This window comes from Schistosoma mansoni, chromosome 3 (assembly GCF_000237925.1).
Source record: "Schistosoma mansoni strain Puerto Rico chromosome 3, complete genome".
Classification (NCBI taxonomy): Eukaryota; Metazoa; Platyhelminthes; class Trematoda; order Strigeidida; family Schistosomatidae; genus Schistosoma; species Schistosoma mansoni.
Window position 1 is genome coordinate 4,730,817 of NC_031497.1, and position 23,808 is coordinate 4,754,624.

General features: G+C 33.8%; 2 protein-coding genes across 2 annotated transcripts; one reads left to right on the plus strand and one right to left on the minus strand.

Annotated features, from left to right (window-relative positions):
- Positions 1-4,048: 4,048 nt before the first annotated feature.
- On the plus strand, positions 4,049-14,962 carry Smp_137790 (androgen induced inhibitor of proliferation (as3) / pds5-related; the record flags this gene model as incomplete). Its single annotated transcript, XM_018798970.1, has 10 exons — positions 4,049-4,072; positions 4,416-4,706; positions 6,276-6,412; positions 7,636-7,759; positions 8,286-8,490; positions 9,672-9,786; positions 9,972-10,098; positions 11,972-12,315; positions 13,071-13,967; positions 14,956-14,962. 10 exons carry the CDS (start codon positions 4,049-4,051, stop codon positions 14,960-14,962), a joined length of 2,271 nt encoding a protein of 756 aa, XP_018650806.1.
- A 344-nt stretch (positions 14,963-15,306) lies between these two features.
- Smp_028980 (hypothetical protein) lies at positions 15,307-16,687 on the minus strand. The gene is made up of 4 exons (XM_018798971.1): positions 15,982-16,687; positions 15,854-15,947; positions 15,629-15,818; positions 15,307-15,593 (listed from the first exon to the last, which is right to left on the minus strand). The coding sequence occupies exons 2-4, from the start codon at positions 15,936-15,938 to the stop codon at positions 15,350-15,352; spliced, it is 519 nt and encodes a 172-aa protein (XP_018650807.1). The 5' UTR covers positions 15,939-15,947; positions 15,982-16,687; the 3' UTR covers positions 15,307-15,349.
- Positions 16,688-23,808: the final 7,121 nt, after the last annotated feature.

Below are 23,808 nucleotides of genomic sequence, written 5' to 3' on the forward strand. Positions count from 1 at the left end.
GAAAAAAACGTAAGCTCATTATTTATTATTCAGTAAGTCTTGACATATATAATTTTTAACAAGAAAAATATCACTTCAGGAATATATCATAAAAGATACTTACCTATTTATTGGCTAGACTTACTATTCGACCAATAAATGGAATTAAGGTTAAATGTAAAAATCTAATTTTAAGATATTACTGTCGTTAAACAATGTTAGCATACATTCTCATTATATACAGCTGAATAATAATATTTAGATCAATATTAAAGATTGCAATAAGTAATTCTTAAAATATATCCGTTTCAGCATAATTTGGAATTGTTAACCATTAAGAAATTATGATGTAGACTTTTTAAATTAATAATGATAGTGTTTTAAAAAACTACACTGTTTGTTATATCCTAGTGAAGATTAAATTACGGGTGACTACTGAGATCTATTAATGGACTATTGTTCTATATATATTCCTATTGTATAACTGTTCAGTAACTAGATTATGTATATCTATATTCCTCTTATCATAAGCTTCATTTTGACCTATAGATTATTATTATACGATTTACTGTTCCTAAATTATATTCAGTTTATTGATTACTGTCTCCCACGTTCTCAGCCACTCTTTGACTTGATCTTGTACAAATGTTATTTTCTATTATATGATGTGATGCAGTCTGTTTGGCTAGTATATAAACCATGTATATTTGAAATAAATGATTCGAATAGTGGAAGCTGTTATTGGTGTTCTGGATTCAACTGGAAGGACCAGACGGACAAAGGACCAATAACGACGCTAGGCTGCTCATACCGGTCGAACGTCATTGGTTTGGCACATTGCTAAGATTGGATAAGTCGTATTTCCATTGGTTAATAAATCACGTAATAAAAGGCGGGCATGAATTCACAACAATATTGTGGTAAAATATAGTTAAAGGACTTTTGATGGTATGAACCTGAAACCACTTACTAGTTATCATTCAATGAGTTCTGCATAGGATTACACAAATAATTTAGAAAAAAATTATCAATATACTGTAAAGGGGTTTGTAATGGTATTCATAAACGAAGCCGAATTTACATCCGGCATAATCTTAGAGAGTGAAGCATATAAGTTCTTTAGAGTTAGATAACTACCATCAAATTCTTTACATAGTCCATCATTTCATTTATTTGTGTGATGGACTATGTACTCTCCTCTTTTTTTCATCCTTTTTTCTTCCTTTATATATACGCACCTTCCCCCTTTCTGCTCCCATTCTCATTATTTTGTGTGGCGCATATGTATCTGGTGCCTTTTTGTACCAATATGTATGTGTTTGATACTTTAGACTCACAGTCATTAGAATTTGACTATACACGTTTCCAAGTGTTTTTAAGTGACAAATGTAAATCCCTTTAAGTTTCACGAGGATTTTGACAATGTGATGTTTTTATCGCACGTTTTAAGTTTTTTGAGCTGGTTGCAACTTATTACTTATTTAGCAGTTCTCTGTCAAAAAGGAACAAAATGAATCGAAGCAGTGTGTTCAGTCCCATAAAAGTGAGGTTAAGATTATGGCATAACATTTGATCTGATCTGTTGTTACCATGATCAAGTAGTGAAACTGGTAAGAATCAATACGTTCAAAAATAAGATAACATTCCAAAGGTTTTGAAAATCTATAATCTACAGAAAATATCATTTTATGTAGTCTCATTGGCACTATATCAATCGCTTTTTCTTAATTGCTGAATAGTGTTTTCCTAAAAGATACACGAAATGAAATAGACACTCGTTTCATAATATTAAAGTTTGATACCAAGTTAATTTCTAGTCAGTCAAAAGTATATTCTTATTTTGGTCCCATGAATAATTCCTCTCTACAATAATTCATCCTGATATCCAACCAGTTTTCTTATTAGAACTGTTACTAACGTAATACGAAACATTTAGTTTTCATCCGACAATTCCGTGGTCAAATATCAAGTGTTTCGTCAATAAGAAAGTATCACCTTTCTGTTACAATTGCATATTTCCATGCTTAACGACGTAATTTTTATAAATCTTTTTGCAGATTCTATGTTGTGTACTTGGTGGGGGTCCAAGTGGAACATTTAGTAACACCGACTTAACTGAGCCTCTTCAAAATGTCGCTGACAAACAAAATCTTAGTATTTATGCTCAGTTAACTGAACGTTCAGAAGAATTATTACCAATTTTACATCGCTTTTGCTGTACAGGAATTGCTCCCATTTCTCTGGAATCATGTCAAAATAGAGAGACTGCAGAAAAGTCTATAAAAAGTAAATCTAGTGAAATCTTATTTGCTGTTTAATCAATATGAAAGACGCGTTATACTTTCTGGTAATTTTTTTTCAAAAAATGGCTTTCAATTTATTAGCTCATGATTTTCTCCATAGTTATTGGGGAGGTAATTATTATAGTGTTCATAAATGATTGAACTTCAACTTGATAGTTTTTTTCTTTTCTCGTATAATTCCAATATTTAGATAATCGGAAAACAACAAAACATGGAGCGAAAATTCCTTCACCCAAGTTAATAACAGAAGCTGTTTCAAATAGTGTTGTTTGGCGTCGTGAACGTCGTCGTTCCAAGCTATCAATACGTATTTTGTTTTGTCTGTGCAATGTTGTACGTCATTTATTAAATTCAAAGAGTAACTCTGAAACAAACAATATAGATTTGGATGAAGAATCTACTATATTAGAGAATGATGATTTAACTGACGAACTGAAAAGATTATCTACTTTAAAATCTAATATTAATGAAATTCTCAATGATATTGTTCAGGTTAAGTAATTGCATTATTTATTGTTGAAATGATAAAAGAGTTAATTACAGGTTTTTAATGAGAGAGAAAATTTCTTCTTTTGAATAATAAGATTATTTATTTGTCCTATTTTAATAATTTTGATTAATACTGGTCTTAAAATTCAATACATTTTTACGTATGATATTTCTCACCTCACTAATAAGTCAGTCAGTCAGCTACGACGTAGGACCAAGCACATATATGCATCGGTCCAAGTTGCCACTAATAAGTAATGTTATGTTTGGAATAATTTTAGCTACAGAATTGTCATATATGTTATAGCAACTCTCCTACAATCAATTTGATTATAGTTAAATTTTGTTAAGTTCTTTAATTAACTTACTTAACAGATAATGTTATTCGAACAGTAACAATTCGTCTATTTCTTTGTTCTATTGATTACATGACAGCCTATGCACATATCTCTCTCTAGCTTAAATGTTAAGCGCTTAAATGTCGCTCGATAAGCCATTCTCTTTCCCATGTATATATGTACTCGAATCCTATTATTAGGCTTTGCCTTTCCTATCTGCGCCTTGATTTGATTTGACTATAAATTTGCCTCTGTCTCCGCTTCCATACACGCATTCGCCTCTCTGCTTCAAATACTCTCTATGTGCTTGTAGCTTTGTTATCCGCGCTAACCGCTAATAAACTATAGTCACCGCTTCTTATTGCCTTCTAACTTCAAATACTGTTGGGATTTATATAATAACGGTTATCAAGGTGATTGATTGACAAAGCAAAGCTACTACAATGTTTTTTTTATTCTCTCGTTAGTGTGTACACTCAACTGTCGTAAACTTACTCTTCAAGATCCATCTTTGGCGTGGTTTTGCCTTTACTCTGAATCTGCATTACCTATCAGAAACAATAAATGATCCTTTAAATTTGCATAAATCCACTTATTTTCTATTTTGAAGTCATTTTTAAGAGTTAATCATCGATCTAGCATCAATCTTACTCCATGATATACAGAATGACATTAAAAATTGAAGAAAATTTCTGATTTAAAAAATTGATAATTAATGAGAATTGATGATTTCCTTCTTTCTAAAGATTATAAATACATATTCAACCATTCTGACAAATTATTGTATTATACTATCACTAATTGTAAAATAATTTTTGTTACTACTGTTGATAACATTCTAGTTACATGACAATTTGAAATTTAGGCCTAGTCCAAATTATATTCATTTTAGAGAAGCAGTTACAATGGTAACAGATCAGAAGTGATTACAAATCAACAATGACTTACATTGTTGTATACGAGGTTAATAAATGAAACATGTTATGAGGTAGTTAATACTACTACTGAAAAAATTTCCCTTTTAATTTTTTGCCATAGAAACTTCACAACTGACTAGTTCAATCTTTTCCCTCAAATTTCTGTATCAGTTATTTGCTATTACTGTCAAGTGTATCTGTTGTTATCTCATAATTTGCAATATAATACGTCTTATGATTTGTCTACTCCCTAGTGTTAATGTTACCACAAATGACCAATTTATAGTATTGTGTTGTATTGTTTATTAATTAAAACTAGTCCTTTCTAACAAAAAATCTTCATTGCCAATTATTAATATTATTTTGCTTCTAAATTTTTCTCCTATTAGGTTTGTATTTCATGCCCTACTCTATCTAACGATTACATATCCTGCCTCACTTCACTAAGCCATATTGCTTTATTATTTCCTGATGTATACAACGAAGATATTAAAAATTTCATTACAAAATCTTTGGTACAACAAGTATTAACAATTGAACCAGATGATTTACGAAATCAAGAACAAGAAAAAGACAAAATGCAAATAAACAGTATGACATCAAAGAACTTTTCAAATCAATCCAACGCTCTTAGTTCTTGGTCACCTGATAGTTTAGTCAGTAACTTAACTAGAGCAAAGGTAAACACTACTGAGTTTCTTCCAGTATTTCTTATATGACGCATAACTTCCTTTAGTTACTATTAAACAAACCAAGATCAGTTAGCTTCTTATTTTCAAAATCAATCATAAGTATAATAATGTAGCCCACATACTAATTATAGGTTCACTTAATTTTGAGCCTCATCTTTTTTACGAGGGTTTATACTATTCTATGATTGGTCAAATCAAAGTGAATGGAATGGGTTTCCAAGCTAGAATCCCGTTAACTAGGAGTCTAGTCTTTGACCCTTTAGCCTAATGTAGCATTTTTCAATTCTGCGATCAAACAGGAATTCCCAATGTTTCCACCAATGTACGAATTCTAAGTAAGAAAAGCTGTTCATTTTATTAGACAAATAAAGACTTCCTCATATTGAGCTGGGACAACTTGATGACTAAATTCATTTGTTCAACCAAACAATTGTGTGAATCACTCAGGTTGTAATTGAATTCTGTACAGTTCATGTAATGAGTCATCTTAAATATACATACACATGTCTTTTATTTACAATTAAACTAATTAGATGGTGAACACGTCTGGATTTATTTTCTAGCCTGTTCTCAAGGTTATCAGGTTTATAATGAACTGACAATACAAAAAAATATCATTTTCGTTTAATTACAAAAGATATCTGCCTTTTCTTATTGTCCAGGGCTATTATACTTAAAAAGCGATAATTTTAATATTATCTTTTCCACACCTCTGTATAACTGACTGGAATCCACTCTCAGTGATCCAAAAGTCACACTAAAAATTATGCTTATAGAATTCTAGTGGCATTATATGTTTGAATAGATACTTTATCATACATTGATTACCGTTGACTGTTCAACCTTGTTGATTAATCTCTCCGGGCATCTTTTAAAGTATGATCTAGTAATTGCCTGTATTTTTCCCCCATATTTTTAAATGTTCTGGTTTTCTATAGGTTTTGTGATGGAAAAACTCATTGCCAGTAAGAAGATTTATGTTATCTGTGTTATCTAGCTGGATATTTATCGATACGAAAACATTCATTTGTAAATCACAAATCTTTCCAATATTATTCTGTTAAACATATCGTCTACTGTGTATTACTCAATATTTCTTGTGCAGAAAATCCTACTACTACTACTTTGCTTAATCTTAACATATTTCTGTTTATGTACTACTTACCTATTTTCATTGCCTTAATCACTGATAAGATTCCTAGATACGTTTGTAGAACCAAATATACAATGTAGCAAAACTTATTGTTCTTATATAGAATGAGTCTTGTTTGTTCATGTTAAATGGTACTCAACTTAATATCATGATTAGAGTGCTTCGAAAACACTATTCTCCTAAAATTCGATCATTAATTAATGATTGTCCATGTAGTGATAGCTGCTGTGTTTTGTAATGAGATATATGAACTTAAATCTATCAAATGTTAAAACATAATGCTTTTTAGTTTCAGTCTCCCTGTTGTATTTAAATTTAAATTGTTTAAATAACATTATTATATCTTTATAATCAAGTAATTTTTTTATTAGGTTCAAACATTTTAATCCTGCTCTATCTTCCAGATTTCAGCTATCAAACTAATAACAAATTGGTTAGTAGGTTTGAAAAATGAAGTGAAACCTGTTGTTCAGGTTATTATTCGACTTCTTTATCGTATAATCATTCATGATGGCGATTTAACAAAAAGTGGTAAATTATCGTAAGTTTTAATATTGAATAATTTCCTCAAGTACTGAAATATGAGCCATTTACAAAATTTTATTGGGTTCTCCCGACTCAGTGGTCTAAAGTTTATGGGTTCGTGCGCGTGACTAAAAGTCCTAGGTTCAGGTCCCGCGCGTGGGATCGTGGATGCTCACTGCTGAGGAGTCCGATACTAGGACAAAAATACTGTCTAGTACTTTCAAGTTTTCAATGTTGCTCTGGCTTAGATTGGCTTGTGATTTCAATGAAATCCAACAATCTTCACAAGCCGATACTGAGTATTTACAAAATTATTGCAGTGAAGTTGATTAAGTTTTGATGTGCTAAAAATTGTGGATCAGTAGATCTCTATTTCACTCTTTATTTTGTCCCGAAAATATTGATAAACATTTGCTTTCTATTGGAGTTTCAGGATTACAGTTCCTCTAGTTAGCGTATTTTTAGCAAGGTTCTTCTTTACGGGATTGTATTGTTAACCACTTCATACCCAACCCACCTCGTTTATTCGGGTTTGGGACTGGCAGTAACCCCAGAAAGACTCCGGACAGAGTTGTAGAGGCTCTCTAATTGATAAATATCCGTCTATTTCTATATCTTACACATTTTTTTGAAATTTACATAATACTAATAATTTATTTAGCTCCGTTTTCAACTAGTGTTATGAAAAGTTAATAGATACGTTTATCATTGAGTTCCCATCGTTTACAAATAGTCCGCAAGTACTCTAAAATTCTAAAGTCTAAGAGGATTCTAAGATGGATGTTTTTTAGTTGTTCACTGCAGAAAACTGAATATTCATCTTTACCATCCTGTATAATTGGCTGTTTTAGTGAGAATACAAACTTGCAATTTCAGTTTAAAAATATAAAACATAAACGTTTTCTTGCATAAAAGATATCGTTTGAATTCTACACTCTATCGATTACTGTCATATAATTTCAATATTAATACAGCAATGTAACTCGTCGGTAGTCCTCACGATGGACAATCTCTATATTTCCTGATCCCTCTATTTCGACTGTTTGACCACATATTTCTTTTCAAAACTATTTATTGTTCTGTGTTTTGAAACCATAATTGCCTTGAGTCTGGCAGCGTAATTACGCTATGCTTTTGTGGATTGCATTAAATTATACCTAATAAGTAGGAAAATTTGTTTAACTTTCAATAATTGCAGTTGTCAAAACACATCCGCTCAGTTATATTTATTACGTTTAGATACGGTGAAATGTCAAGGCTGCGCTTAGTTGCCGCTACATCTTGGTTAAAGCTTGCACGTTCTCAGGCTTATGTTGAATGTATTGAAATTGGCTGGTATTTGTCAATGAGCTATATAATTTGTGTAAGTTTTTCTAGAAAGATGTTTGCTTTATTTTTACCATTAGTTGTTTAATAATGTTTAAAATTGAATATTTTGAGCATGTGTGTATCCTGTGTGTTTTGGTAACAACGTCATTATTCGCTCTAATTTAGACGAGAGTTCTTATAAGCGTCATTATTCCTTAGATCTATGTTTCTCAATCTTTAACGCTTACTAGTTAGAGATACTTAGAACCTTCGCATTACTTATGATTTCTTGAAGAATTTCACTCCGCATATACACACGTGGTCACAGAAGTACTTTTAGTAATCTTTTTTTTCTAAAGATTTGCCTGGTGGCATACTAAGATAAATAAACTTGTTGACTATCCTTTTGAATCCGTTGTACCAACTGAGTTCATAAAGATCTCACCAAATTAGATGACTATATTACAATGAACTTTATAACATGGTTGAAGTTTGTTGGTATGCTAATTTCTTTTTTGTTTATTATCACTTATTTTCTATCGAATCTCAACTAATGCTTTTCGTACTCTTTTCTATTCAAGGATCCATGCCCACAAGTGCGTTCACACTTCTTAACTAAACTCAATCAGGGTTTATATAAACTGAGTCTTCCTCTTGAGTACATGGCTATTTTCGCACACTCTGTTAATGTATCAGAACCTGCATTTAAACAACGTGCAAAACAACTTTTTATTGCGAATATCCAACGCCGTCGAGCATTTTTAAATAAACACCCTTCGTATTTTCGTGATGCCAGTAAGCTTTTCTTGTTGTTGTTTATTAATTTGACTCTTTCATGTTCAAATTTCTACAGTTCATACTTCCAGAGTTGCATTCAGAAATACAAGTTGATTGTGCGATAGGACAATTTACCTTTGAACCCTTGAATGGTTCGCACTAAAATTTCTCATAACTAAATAACTCTAACCAACCAAATAAGCTTTTGATACTCCTATTGATTATCCACATGTAACTTCTGTCTTAGAGATGTCACGAAATAACACAGTACAATGCTAATAATTAAGCAGATACAATATTTAGAGCAAACTAATCTGAAAATTTAAGCCTTTCTACTTGTAGTGAAATCTCAAGGATCTAGTTTATCTCTCAACCATAAATTATCGGGAAATAGATATGTAAGGTTTTGGTCAAACAAGTTACTTATGTATCACTTTTTAGGAGAACAGTTTCACTGAAATAAGAGTAAAGTTGTGATTGAACTTAAATTCGTATGCAGCTAACTACATAATCGAGTTATTTAGGCCAAACTGTTTATGAGATCAACGATCATTGTTATGTTGATTTAAGGGGAATTAAGGTAATAAATACGTAAAGGACCAAAATACATCAATAGCTTACAGGAGTTTCTTATTAGACTTTAAAATAGACATATTGGTGCTTCTCTGTTTTGATTTCATGTGTTGATGTTGTAATAATGCTCTATTCCCTAAGACGTATGTAATTAAAATGAGTGGTGAATAATATCTTAGTTAATTGTATCTTCGTTCTTGCAGTTTATTTCTTTTACATATAGTTTTCATCTAAATTTTCTTGAATCTAAGTTCTTCCATCTGTAAGGTACGTACTCCAGAAGCAGCAATTGTCTTTTATTGACTATCTTGAACGATGAATAGTAGTTGTGTGATCTGTTTGTGTTCATCGTTGAATCATTGTTGCAGGTTGCTAGGTTAAAACAGATTCTTTCTCTTCATACTTAAAGTTGGTGATTACCAGGACTAGGCGAGTGTCTGAACATAGTTGCAATAGATGGATACTGTTATAACCACACTGTGCTTAAACAAAAAATAATTGATCGTTTATAATTGATAATAATATTTTTATGTCCTATTGACTTTATGTGATGTTACGAATGGTTTTTATGTATAACAATATCTTTAATAAGTTAATTATTTTTATAATTCCTACAGAGTTTTTATTTGGTCTGTTACCTGATTATGTATTACCGTACGTGATTTACTTACTCTCACATGATTCCAAATGGACAAAACTAGATGATGTAGAAATACTTAATAAAATCAAAAGGTGTGTGTTTCTCTTGTACTAAATTAATCTAAAACTATTGTATCATTAATATTCATTTATAATCAAATTATGAACAATGTAACTTCATCGACTCCTATATTATAACAAAGTAAATAATCAACATTCCTTAGAGGTAATAAGTTGTTTAAAAAGATTTTTTCTTATTGCTTACTTATGTTATCTAGTGCTTTATGGTTCATCATGGAACCGATTATGTCTCATGGTGAAAATTTCAGTTTTTTACGAAAGATTATCGAAAAAATTAAATACGCACGAGATGCCCTTCATCCTGATGATACTCTGATTAATGAGGTGACTTTTTTTATTTTGTTTTATTTTTTTTTTAGCTTGTCAATTCACTCTTCATTTAAGAAAAAAAAAACTCTTTTTATGTAATCGACAAATAATTTATCCACTACTAAAACTAGTTTTCTGTTATTATGCAGTTAATTTCGTAATTTTTATTTTCAGGATAATTTTTATGCTGTAAATTTGATGTTAAAAAACGTTTTCTATTGACAGTATGTAAACAGTAAGGAAAACGATTTTCGATATTCACCTTACGTTTGTCTAGAATTAACCCAAAGTGTAGAAACAGTACTTATCTATACCAACACTGTAGATTGTTTGTTGTTCTATTGAGTCTATTGGATAAATGTTCTGTCATTAGTTCTTAACCTAATGGAAATATCGTCCGCAGTAGAATTAGTGATTTTTAGGTATTTTTAACGTCATGCAAGTAGAAAAATATTCAACTTATATAGGGTGCATTCAAATTTTGTGTCAGTATCAGCATTAGTCCGGATCTGAAGGGATTTAAGAAACATGTGACCGGGAGGTTTTCAGTGATCAAATGAAATGTGTCAGTGGCGCATTAACTCATGACATTTTCAGGATCAACATTTTATAACATTTCCTTCCTGTTTTGAGGATGCAGCATCTCTGTAGATGCTGGTTATGTGAAGGGAAACTACCTAGCTGCTATCACGCTCTGTGCAATTAACAGTACTTCTCTGCTGGACCTTAAGATGCTGCGTCTATTCTTACGTTCCTCCAACAGAACTGGCTGACGTTTTAGGACCTAAGTAAAAGAATGTCTTAGGAAATATAGTCCAATCGGATCACCATGATGAACCATCACGCCATGACGGTCACCACAGGACTAACTCCCTAAACAATAATAAAATATCCAATATTGGGAAGTAGACCTTGGTGTAGGCTGTTTTTAGTTTTCCTTTGTGCTATTTACAGTACCGATAATATTATTAACGCCCCTGTTGCATCTTGTAATCGTGCGTATGAAAGTGTTGCATTTCTCTTAATCAATGTCACATTTTCGTAAAGTAAATATATGTATTATTATAAGCTTCTTAAGCACCTAGTTTCCATCCAGTTTGAATATCAAATGAAAACTGACCATTAGTTTAGTATCCGAACGTATGATCAGTCTTAGAACTTATCGACTATCGATCTCAAATAAGAACGGTATGCAGAGCCATTGCAATTATATATGGCCTTTACCTTACCTCATTTTATGCGTTTAACTTTTGTACCCATAGCAATTGAATACTGTTATTTTCTTCTCCAGTTTCTGGATTATCGAGTTAACGTAAATTTGGAATACGATTAATAGTATATTCCTAATCTTGTGCGATTTATTTTAAATCCAAGTATTATCAATCTGTATTAATTCAATGTTAAATCACTCATGTTAACAGTAATAGTTCATAGTTATTGTTGGAAAATTTCCACTAGAACTTAATGTTTTTCGTAGCTGATTTGATTTATCAATTTGTTAGCGTACTCATGCTTTTTGAACGTCACCGTTACTATATAATTGATGACCAAAAGTAAAATCAATCGCGTGTTGTATTCAATTTAATTTTGATTATGAATTAGTTTTCATTTTGAAACTCGAACCAAATATCTACACATAGGTATCTAAAATACGTTCATTAATTGGGCCTTGTGTTTGAACCTTAGTGAAAAAATTACCACAATTGAAACAGCATACTCAATTAAGATTCGACTATACCTTTCTCTAGGTATTTATAAATGACTGTAATTGTGTGGTTTTTTGTTGTGTTAACAGTTATATTAGATATAAAAAAGTCGAAATTTATAACTTTTGACAACTTAGATTGCTTTACTGTTTTTTTCCCTTCTTTTATTATTTACTCTACAGAAACTGTATACTGTATGTGATATTTCTTTGGGTCTTTTATTATCACGTTGCATTAACCCGACAATTAAAGAGTATCCGGTGGATGTCAAGCTACCTAAAACTCTTTTTACCTCTGCACCAAGTGATTTTCGTAATCCTGATTTTAAGCAGTTGATAAATATCGGTTCAGAAAGTGAAGCACAAACAGGTACAGGCATTATAAATTCACCTTCGGAAATGCCCATCAAAAATAAGGTCCAACCACTTTTACAGTTCACTCCCAACAAACACACGAAAGCATTTAAAGAAGGATTAATTCCTCCTGAGCTTGTAAAACCTAAAGGCGTTAATACTTCAAAGCCAAGGTATTTAATTAACTATTTTTACACTATATTGGTTATCGGTAATGGCTAGAACAATAATATAGTTCCGTCATATGGACATATTTTTTCACTAAGATGAAACTGTTTAGTAGCTCAACGTGTTTTTAACCTATGTATTGACTTCGGTTTTACCAAATCTAAATTACCTCCCGGGCAGTGCAAAAATGGGAGTATTGATTTCTCCACTAGCAATTTAGTATTTGTAAGAGTATGCAGTGCTAAAAGATGTAAAACATTACAGTTATGAGAAAAACATATCAATATTTTTCTCTTAAATTTTTCGACTCAATCAGGAGTTTTATTAAGAATCCTGGAAACCCATTAATGATCCGATTGTGGTTCAATTAAAACTTCCCTCTGAGCCGAAAATGTTGATTTCATCCGTTCTAAGTATAGTTAATTACTTATTACAAGGACTGATAAATATAAATCAGGTTTACACAAGTATATAGATCTTGCACTGTAAATTAAACGTTTATGACTACTTTTGAGTAGCCAATTATCTAAATTTTCAATATTTAGTCGAATTCTTTATTGTTATATTAAATTAGTCATGAGATGCTAAATTCATCAGTGTTGGTTTATCTAAAATCTAAATGTTCTTTCAATTACATACAAACGGCTTACTTGATTAAACTGGACCTATTAACCGTGTGCAATTTCCTCACTGATTATCCCGTTTTTTGATTGTTTTTATGAACTTTCCTAAGACTCAGAATGGTTTTTTTTTCATATAGGAAAAAAGCAAAAGAAACAGTCGGTCATAAGAAAAAGGAGAGAAATGAGATGGAATTCAAGACTAAATCAAATAATAATATTGACGAGCTATCAGGGCATGAAAGCATCGACGATAATGAGAACTCTTTGTCAGACAGCCGAGATAAAATACATCAACAACAGAAAGTTATATCCATTTGTGTAGCATCTACCAGTAGTAACATGTTATCCTCAGAAATTGATACTAAAGTTTGTGATGATGTTATTACGAAAACACAGAAAGTGAGATCGTCTCCCCCTCACCCAGAAGCTGTTAATAATAGGAAAAAGCGTCGAAAAACAACTCCGCAGGAAAATCTTAAACGCCCACGCATTAGTAAATTATCAGACTCAAATTCAAACAAAAAACAATCCACACTTAATTTTGTTGTAAAAGGTAATGAAATTTCCTCAAACAAGACCTTTTCCCAAGTAAAGGATACAAGTCAACAATCGTCTTCCGTCTTACTGAGTAAGAATGTGAACGTTAAGGTTAAAAAAAAACCAGAATCCAGTAATGCAAAGCAAAATAAACCTCGTCCTAATAAAAACTCTAGAAGGAATATTAAAACATCCATATCATCTAAAAAAAACGACCGGAACATCTCATTAAGATCAAAGAACTCAGCAATTTCAGAAAATTCTCAGAAGCCTACTAAGAATGCAGGAAGAACTTTACATTCTGTTAACAAAAGGCCTGTGAGAAGTAATGTAAGAAGTTCATCGAGACTAAAAACCAATAAACGTACAACTCTTCCGGATGTCCTGTCAAGACGCCCATCCTTGAGAATGAGTGCGGTAATCGCCAGACAAAAACTCTTAACCCCAATGTCCCAGTCTAGCTCAAACTCGACGTCTCAAGTGACTCCAAAACGAAAGTAAGTATATTGAAAAGTTTTAGTTTGCTTGATTCGTAAATCTAAAGTACGATTTACTTCGTCGAACGCGTGTGTAAAATGTTTTCACTAAGTCTATTTCTTTACTATATACTGATATCCCACTTCGATTCATACCTTACATGTGCATTAATGTCATTTGGGAAAAGTTAGATAAATATATCTTCTTTCGCCTAATAATAACTGTTATTTTATGTTACTTAAGCATTCTAATGATCGAATTACGTACTCTCATGTTAGTCCCAAAAGGTGTTTCCTAGTTATTGGTGGAAATGAAAAATACAAAATATACTCTTGTCCTACGTATAAAATTATCTAAATCATAAAAAACAAATTAAGCTGAATGATTTTTAATTGAGACCGATGTAGAGAATTAGGTCTAACTATTTGCAGTAAATTGTTGGCGATCACTGTGGGCCATTCCTTATTGGAATCAAAAACCTTACAGATAACTCAAGAAATGAGAGGTTGTCTTTCTCCACGCAATTCATTGCTGCAGCTTCGAACTTCATCTGCACATCTTTTTTTTCTCAAATAGGAAATGAGCTTTTGAAATATATATTTTGTCCACAACACAGATTGAAGGATCAGTACTGTTATTCAATAAAGCCGAATATACTTTTGACTAAAAACTTATATAGACTACGTCAACCGAATAAACAGGCCCCACCAGAGTTTGACATTCAAAAAATACCAATTAATTGCTTCGTAGGGTTGACGAAGAAATGCAACGTAACCAACTTAAGTGCTAGATGAGATGATTCCTCATTTAAGAGCTTTGTCGGTACTAGTTACTTTAAACCAAGAGGATGAGGACCAATGTGTCGTTACGACTACAACCAAACCTGACATTTCTCCAATCGGTTAATACATTTTGGGATTTTTAAAACTTTTACGGTTTATCATTTATTCTGTTTCTATTTTTTAAATCTTATCGGTGTTTCGAATTTATGGTTTCCTTTTTCTGTAGGTGGTAATATCTCTTGCGTAGCGGAGATCCTGTTTTAATTCTTTTGAAATCATTTTCCGAGGATGATTTGTTTTAATATTTTGTTGACCTAATCTCGGGTTTTTTGTATCGAATTAATTTATCTTTTTCAATAACGTTTTATTACCTGAGTCCCAAAAAGTTCATTTGCTACTAACCACCTAGTAATATTTCTTTGTAAATTATATTTCTTCCCAAACGCATTTATCCACGATTTTGTGCATCTAAGATATGTGGACGTTTTATTAATAGCTCTCTTATTCACTTTCCCGAAATACACCTATGCACTCAGACGACAAGATTCTTTTTTTCACTTTTCTCCAAAAAGACTTTCAAAAAACAAAGTATATTAATATTTAGAGAAGAACTAAACGCATCAAGATAATCTGTTCAGTAGTCTTGTTTCACAATCTGCTAGAGCCCATTGGTGATCAACTATTTCCAATGCTTCCCATTCTGCCTTGAACGCCTTTTGCATATCCTGTGGAGCTTGTGGTGTAGGTACTTGATGATCTGTCAAAATCATCGAGTTATCAGCTGCGTTGTCCGAACCAAGTACCAAACCATACATACTTCTGAGGCCAAATATGTTCAGAAAATACCAAGATGCAGAGCTAACCCTAAAACCGGTTCAACTATCAAACAAAAAGCTTACCAAGATGCATCCAGAGAAGTAAGCGACTCACAGCCCCTTTGAAGCATGGGCTTAAATCGATAAGTGAGTGGAAACGGGACTTTTGTGGTCAGAAAACCTGAAAAAGCCCAGTTGATCCAGCTGCCAATAACAATCATTGGAACCATATTGAGGGCATTGCTTCTAAGCATCTCAGTTGCCATTGAAGGATCTGTCGGAAACTTGGTTATAGTGTATGAGACTTACCAGCCATCGGATTATTCATTGGACTTTCTCGCTTTTGTGTTTTAAAAAACCCATGCTCCTTATCATTGAAGAAATACTTGCGCATTTTAAAAGCCTACAATATCTATCTATCCACTTCTAGATCTTACTTTTGCCGGCAAGAATCTTCCATTTTCACGTAAAAGTCTGCTGCGGATTAAAGCATGACTGAAATGGTAAAAATGTTGAACTCAGGGCTTTACCTATCACCGATATTCTCGAGTTCACCCTTTTTCTCACTACTGAACATGATAGTCATGTAGTGGCGTAAAACTCCAAAGAGGAAAGTAATTATTACAAGGGGAAGGAATACCCAGGATCGAATAGACGGGTCTAGAAATAGTTCAGCCATCTGAAACATAAGTTGTTTGTTACTATTCAACGGAATGGTTATTTTGACTTCTTTAGATATTATTCGCCCTGTTTTACAGGTTATGATTTGCAACTAAGTATGACTAGTCAAAAATAGGTTTGTTTTAACTTCTATAGTCCACAAAATGAGTTGACGATTAGTAAAACAGGCATAATAGACTTATAAGAATAAAACAGTGATGAGCATATTGGAGAAAACTCATATTTTAATTTCCCACCAGTACTTTAACCTAAAATTAATAGCGATAAAGGTCATAGTTGTCATGTTGACTAGTTTCCTTCGCTTTGTCACAGAAACCTCAGTACATTTCTGGGAGTTTATCTTTCTGTCCAGTGCCTTATGAATAGTAGTATTGTCCTTACTGTAACCTTATGAAGAAAATTTGATAATAGGAAAGTTGCCCTGATACGAGTAGAAGTATACGGTTCTCATCTAATTGCATGTTGACTACCGTTACTTTTTGTAAGGGGAGAACAATTCTGTTTTCTAAGGATTTAGGCTTTGTTAGAAACAGCCTTGTAGTCTTGCCTCTTCTCTTAACATGAGTTATATGCCGTGTTTTGCCGGTTTCTATTCTTTTAAGCTAAAATACTTGATAGGAATCTACTTTACCTCAAGATTTTTGTTGGTAACGACTACTTTACTTGTTGATACATAGTGTTCTTTACTGTACCAATCGCAGCTCAGTGATTTCCTCATATTTGCCAATCAGGGTGTTAGTTCAGTTTAGAAGGTATTCCGCATTTTAAGGTGAGACTATGATATATGAACGACGTTCAAGCGATGCCGAAGTGACCCTAAGCATGCTCACTCACCACAGTTAAATGAGGGTCATACATTATTGTGGGGAATTGTTTAACTCGTGTTATTGTTGTAGTGGGAATGGTAGGATAGCATTCGTCCTTGAAAACATTCGATCATATTGTACTTTAGAATATACATACTACGGTATATCAATCGGAAGCCGAACTCCCTCAAATGGACTTTGATATGTGTGATAAATAAGCAGACTCCTTCGACATGTAATTAACCTACCAGACATACCTTCTTTTAGAATATATAACATCACTAAACCTAGTGCGAGTATGGTGAGCCTCGTAACTTGGAATACACTGACGAAAGTAAAATAGAACATCAGGGTTTTAGCCGGTTCGTTCGAATAAGTGGTTTCTCTCCCAGTCAACATGTTTACCAAGACGGACAGTATATTTGAAGCATCCGAATATTGCATCACATTGTTCTGGAAACCATTTTGATCTGTCTAGTTGGCCCTGGAAAGCTATTAACTGAATCAAGAGTAGTTATGAGTATTATTGGCGAAACGATAATTCGTGGATGGCCTTTGGGTGAGGCTAAAGTAATCACTAACTAGAAATAAATGGGACTCATAATTCGGTGCGAGGGATTAGAATTATGGCTGACAGTTGGCGATTAGGGTCGGGTCTGGATTGAGGGTTTTCATCACTTACTGAAAGAGTAAGACTACTTTTAGATTTACACTAAACAGTCCGATTTCGCATAAACTGGTAATTCAACAGACTTATAGTCACCAAATTGCTATTTTTTGGACAGCTGTTTCGATAACAAGGACCTTATGAAATAAAGCTGAACTCTTCAAAAAATACTTTGTGTCACGGGTTTTTATATTGTGTCGAACCGATGGGAACTTACTATTGCACTAGCGCGATACACAACCTTCGGTACCGTCCAATTTCGGGTAACCCACTAACGAAACGACCTTTGTTCAAATACACAGGCCTGGAGACGTTATACCTTCTGAAGAGATAAGACTTAGTTTTCATAGCCATCCAATTTATAAATATAGGTGAATTGGTCCGATTAGTTATTTTTGATCAATTATTCTGATCTTACCGGATGGAGCTCTTACGTAAATCTTTGTATAACACAATATCGTGTAATTCGTATATATAAAAATTTTATTGAGGACCAGAGTCGAATACTTTTATCTCTTCACATTGAATGTAGCTATTTTTTGTCGGATGAATAGCCAATCTAACTAGGATAATTATACTGGGAAATGGATTGCCAATATTCATTATATGAATCAATCGTCGCTCACCGGCTACTATGGGATTGCATCTCCTCACGATACTTCACTGCCCTGTGGATCAGACCTTTAGATCAAAGGCTCGGGGTTTGGCCCACTGAGGAAAACACCTGCTTCAGTTTGGGCACTTCGGCAGTATCACAGTCCTCACACAAATCAAATGAGATTTGTGCGGCGCATATGTATCTGGTGCTTCCTTGTACCAATATTTGTGTTTAAATAAATAAGGATTCTAAGACACTATTTGACGGCTGCTACTCTTGAAGCACTTTGAAAACTTCCTAATCCTGGCTCTTCCAGGAAAAGTGATCACAACGTTACAGCCCTTAATTCTACCGGTCAGACTGAGCCCGAACATTTCGCTGGCAATAAGCGCTGTATTTTCATAATGTTGAGTTTATCTACATCAGGTGGATATGGAAACATGCTATAAATTTAGTGTGAACGCTCACTGAGATTTTTTACTGCATGCGATCTCACGTGATGGAAACCAGCCTATTCATTAAATGGTCTATGAAAGGTACATACAACTTACAGCCCCAAGTGTATGCGCTCTCTGAAGTCTTCAACTAAAGGTATTACCTGATGGGACACAGACGAACTAGTAACGACAGTTATCGAAGTTCATCCTTAATGGATATAATAAATACCATTGATGCTTGAATAGAATATGATTTTGTTGGGGTGGGAGCGTTTGTTCTTTCTAAAGAAGGATATCAGTCTGCAATATTAGGTGTGAAAACTTGTTCAGAGTGTTGAATAAACGCATTTGATGTGCAACTTAAATCTTTTTGTACTGTATTCGTTTGACTCTATGTAAGACTGTGTTTAGGCTTTTTATCTAGTTTGATGGCTTTTATTAAGTACATTTGGCTCTCATTGGAATGCGCTTTAGTATGAACTACATACGCTAAGGTTGCGAAAATCATAGTGATCATATTTTATTCTTCGTTAACGTGGTTAAACTTTGGAGAGCAGATCGCAACCACGATGATTAACTGACATTTCAGGAGAATGTGAATATACTTCAAAATTGAGCGGATAACAACGGATTTACTTTAGAAACTTCAAGATGTAAATTAGTCCATCCGATACATTGCGAATTACATGTGCAACTTATTTAATTCTTCTCTGGAGGTATCTGAATTTGGAAAAGAAGGGGGAGTGTCAGTAACCTATGATCTAAAGTCTTACAGTCACTGTGAAAAAAAGTTATTGTTACTTGATAATTGTTTCCCTCTTTTTGTACATATCTCATGCCGTCCTATTCCAGGAACAATACGCTGTTATCCAAAGGTTTGTAATAACCTGTATTATAACTGTTAATCCAAACCTTTTTGATAGTTGGACCTTTATCCTAGTTAATTATTTACAACCTTTATTCCCCGTTATATTATTTCGATAACAATATACTATTAAACAGCTTTACTTTAGACTTGGTTCGTGTTATTTTGCTCAGTATTGGGTTAGTATCGTATTCATTTAGCTTAGAAGGCGCACAAAGAAGTAATTGTAGTTCTCGCATCTACATAGATGCACTCACTTAAGATTACTCTTAGCCCTACATATTGCTTTATCAAGTGGCCATCAATACACGAATATCTTCGGGTTGATTAGATATACTACTACACTCACAGTAACAAGATAAAATTTTTAAAGTTTCTCCTTGCAGCTAATGTATTAAATGAAAATGTGACTGTAAGCTACTAACCATGTGATCGTTTTTATATTTTCCCTCAATTTCCTTTTCTCAGACTGTCTGTAAAGTGAAGAGGTTATTAAAAATCCATACTTTTCAACAGTTACAATTGGTTTTCTGAGTATTTTAGATCTAATATAAACCCTAAAATCGAGAAAATCCCCCCAGAAAAACTGATGTAACGCTACATAAAAGCCTGAGTATTTCACCTAAAGTGCTTCATAAGATTTTAGCTGACGTTGATCTCTTTCTTGAAACGAATTGTGATAATTCAAAGTATTCACTCTGATTTGCTGATTAAGAATTTCTTAAATAGTGCAATTTAGGGCAGGTAAAAGTAGATGAGCAAAACTGGACGTACTATACTTTCTGTTCTTAATGAACGTTCTGTCAAGTACATAGTAAACATCAGTTAGTACAAATATCACACAACACAAAGTTCACATCGGTTTCAGTGTTTTTACCCAGTTTCCACATGGTGTCCCCACAACTAATCCCAGTCTCCCAAGGCTTTTTCATGGAAATACCGTTCATTTGCGTAATCTTTCAATTAAAACACTGAAAAATTTCGTGCTACACCAATCTGCCCACTATACTTAGACAATTTTATAACAATTTTCATGTAAACAAAAAGTCGTTAAGACAGCAGATGCCTAATATGCATCGACAATTTCCACATAATTGACCGAATTAGTATCCTTTTGAAACACTTGTTATCTACACTTACAAATACGTATCACTTCTACTAGAAGTATTGTACATTCAAACGAAAACAAAATGTGTATTTTCGAGTTAAACGTGAGAAGGTAGACTATATATTCACCATTTCAAATTTATTGTGCCTCCTGTAACCAACGACAATTAGAAGTTATCATTATTATATAATACATACCATTCATTCATATGTAACACCATACGATAAACTATAATATACTGTGAATAAATGTGTTGCACCTATATTTACTCCACGTCTAATAGATGTTAAAAAGCATAAGGGTGATCGTACCAAGTCTGTCATCGTGCAGTCAAACAATTGGATAGCGAGAATCTTATTTTGAGTACACAAACCTCTCAACATTTGATATAAACTAATAAAAATAAGACCCCTACACTGAAAGGGAAGTAAATAAATACATAAACTATGATTTTATTATACTGGTATGAAGTGACCGGCTAACTCTTGACTACCAAACTTAGATAGTTACACCTAAACTGATCAGTAAACCCACGGAATAGGCAACGGGCCGGTGCGTGAATGACAACATAAAGAGCAGGCGCACACAACTCCGAGAGCCTGGAGCCATATCTTCAAAAATAACCAGGACTTCGTCGTTGAACGCTTCCCTTTATAGACGTCATGCTCTTGACTGTATTTTAGAGAAGTTCCCATCCAGTTACAGTTATATTTTCTAGACAATGTAGTCTATCTTGTTTACAGTTGTTTTCATTTGTGCCTACTTTCAGTCGGCCTGGATAGATAAAATGTTCTCAAAACTCCATTATTTTTTTAACCACATTGATCTTAAAACACAAAGTTCAAAGATGTGCTATGGTCACGTTCAAGATTTGAAACGCAGGGCTATTATTAGGACTGTGGTTTAGCTTTAACAAGTAAAATCGATGTCCTTACATACTAAATATTCTGAGAGGTCGGGAAAAAGCTAAAATAGTTCGGTCACAACGCTTATAATTCCTAGGTGTTCGGGAGCCACGGCCCAATGTCCTCCGTCACACATATGATATTTCATCACTAAATAGGCTAAAATAAAAAATCTAAATCCTACGTTCATGAAGGAAATAAATATCACTGAACACTCTCCGATGTTTTTTCTTGAATAGTAGGTTTCCAGTTAACTCTTAGCCATCCAATCATGGTTGTTGAAGTCGCTCAGGATGGAGAGTAGACCATATATAATCTATTAAGTGTTATACACAATACCAAACTGCAACTGAAACTCTCAATTAAAAATTGCTTATCCTTACCCTAAATTACTTCTCCAAACAATAAATTCCAGATTAAGAGTTCAAAAGTGACCTTAAACTCTAGAAATTGCATCCTTAATCTAGAACCTTGACCTAAATAAAGTGCCAGCTCCTAGTCGTCGACAAAAAGTCCACTCATATTATTCGGAAACATCCCATTGAACGCCAAATTTCCACGTACCATGGAAACTGGTAACTCACAATGATATGGTGGAAATTCATTTGTCTTCGAGTTTAGAGTTCCTCGGAGGAGTAACAGGCCATCCGGAATTGAGAGACCGGAAGTTGAACTTTTTCTTATCTGCGGGTTTTAATATCTATGTGCAATGGTGAGAAAAGTTTACAAAGTTCTCACCTGAAAGGAACAAGTGAGGGTTTCGTCAACAGACATCATAGCGCCAGCGTTATCGAATTCTCCACAATAGTTTGGAGCAGAAAATGGAGTTATTTATTTAGTTTGTTCATTCTAGTTAGCGTTTTATTTGGAAGGCTGTTTTCTATGGGATGTGGTTGCTGAACTCATGTTCAACCCTCCTCCTTTACCCGGGCTTGGGATCGTCGGTAACCATACAAGAGCTACAGGCGGAGTTATATGGTAGTATGCAATGAGTTAAAACGTAAGCTTGCAAATTTCATATCATGAGCATTGTGTCTCATTAGGCGCAAAGCGCTTACACTCTACGTGAAAATCCGCCCCCGTTTGTCTCCCCATGGCGTGATCTCAATCTTGCAACCATATAGAGCTTAGATACCATCTTCAACTACATGGAGGATGCAGACAAGGCAAATGCAACTTCACAATCTGTGCGAAGACAATTTGGTGCAACAGCCCAAGAGTTGTTTCCAACATAGCTCAAAACGTACTCATGGCCACACTTTGAAGTCCACAACGTCGTTTCCTGCTCCTTTCTTCAAAAGAGATATAGGTCTCTTAGACCAGGTACAAAGTGGGTGATAGGGCTACAACATAATTCTTACGAGGACAGACTCCAGCACTTGGGATTATTCTCTCTGGTTTACAGGAGAACAAAAGGTGATCTGGTAATGGCATAGAACATATTAAGCACATCAATCCACCCCGACACGAGCATATCACCAGAACATTATCACCACGCTCCTCAGGACAACTCTCGGAAGATTGCACATCAAAGAGCGAACACCCAAGAACGCTCTTGATTTTTCCCACCATCAGTTGCCTCCATACAGAATGCTATCCCAGACGAAGTGACCACATCCCCATTGTTGGACTTGACAAACACGTAATCACCCATGGATTACAATCTCCTTCTTGGACCAGCTGTGTCTTGTGCATGTCGCATAAATTATCACAGTTATCGTTTCCACATAACAGGCAACTACTTACGATGTCTCTCATCATCAGCATCCTCATTTCTCCACCCATTCTTTCAACCCCTTCTTCATACACATTACCAACTAACTAGCTTATTTATTTACTCTTGAAACAATAATATAACATTCAGATTATCGCCTTATTATTTTCATACTACAATTAACCAACCCCATGCGTATCAATGGGATAGCTGTTGGTATCCAGAATCCCCACCACCCTAAGACGAACGTATCTGCTCAAACTACAAGATATACAGATCCACAAACAACTACAAAGCTGACTGGAATTAGTGTAGTCAAAAGGCTAGACTCTCACCCACTGGATAAAACTGAATACCTGCAACTGTGTCAAGATAACACAAAGCGATCACAAGGAAATCAATCAGTTTATAAAGGCTCGTGTTAAAGATATTGGATATTGTATTGGTTATTTTAAATCACCAACTACTTAGATCGTGAGTGAA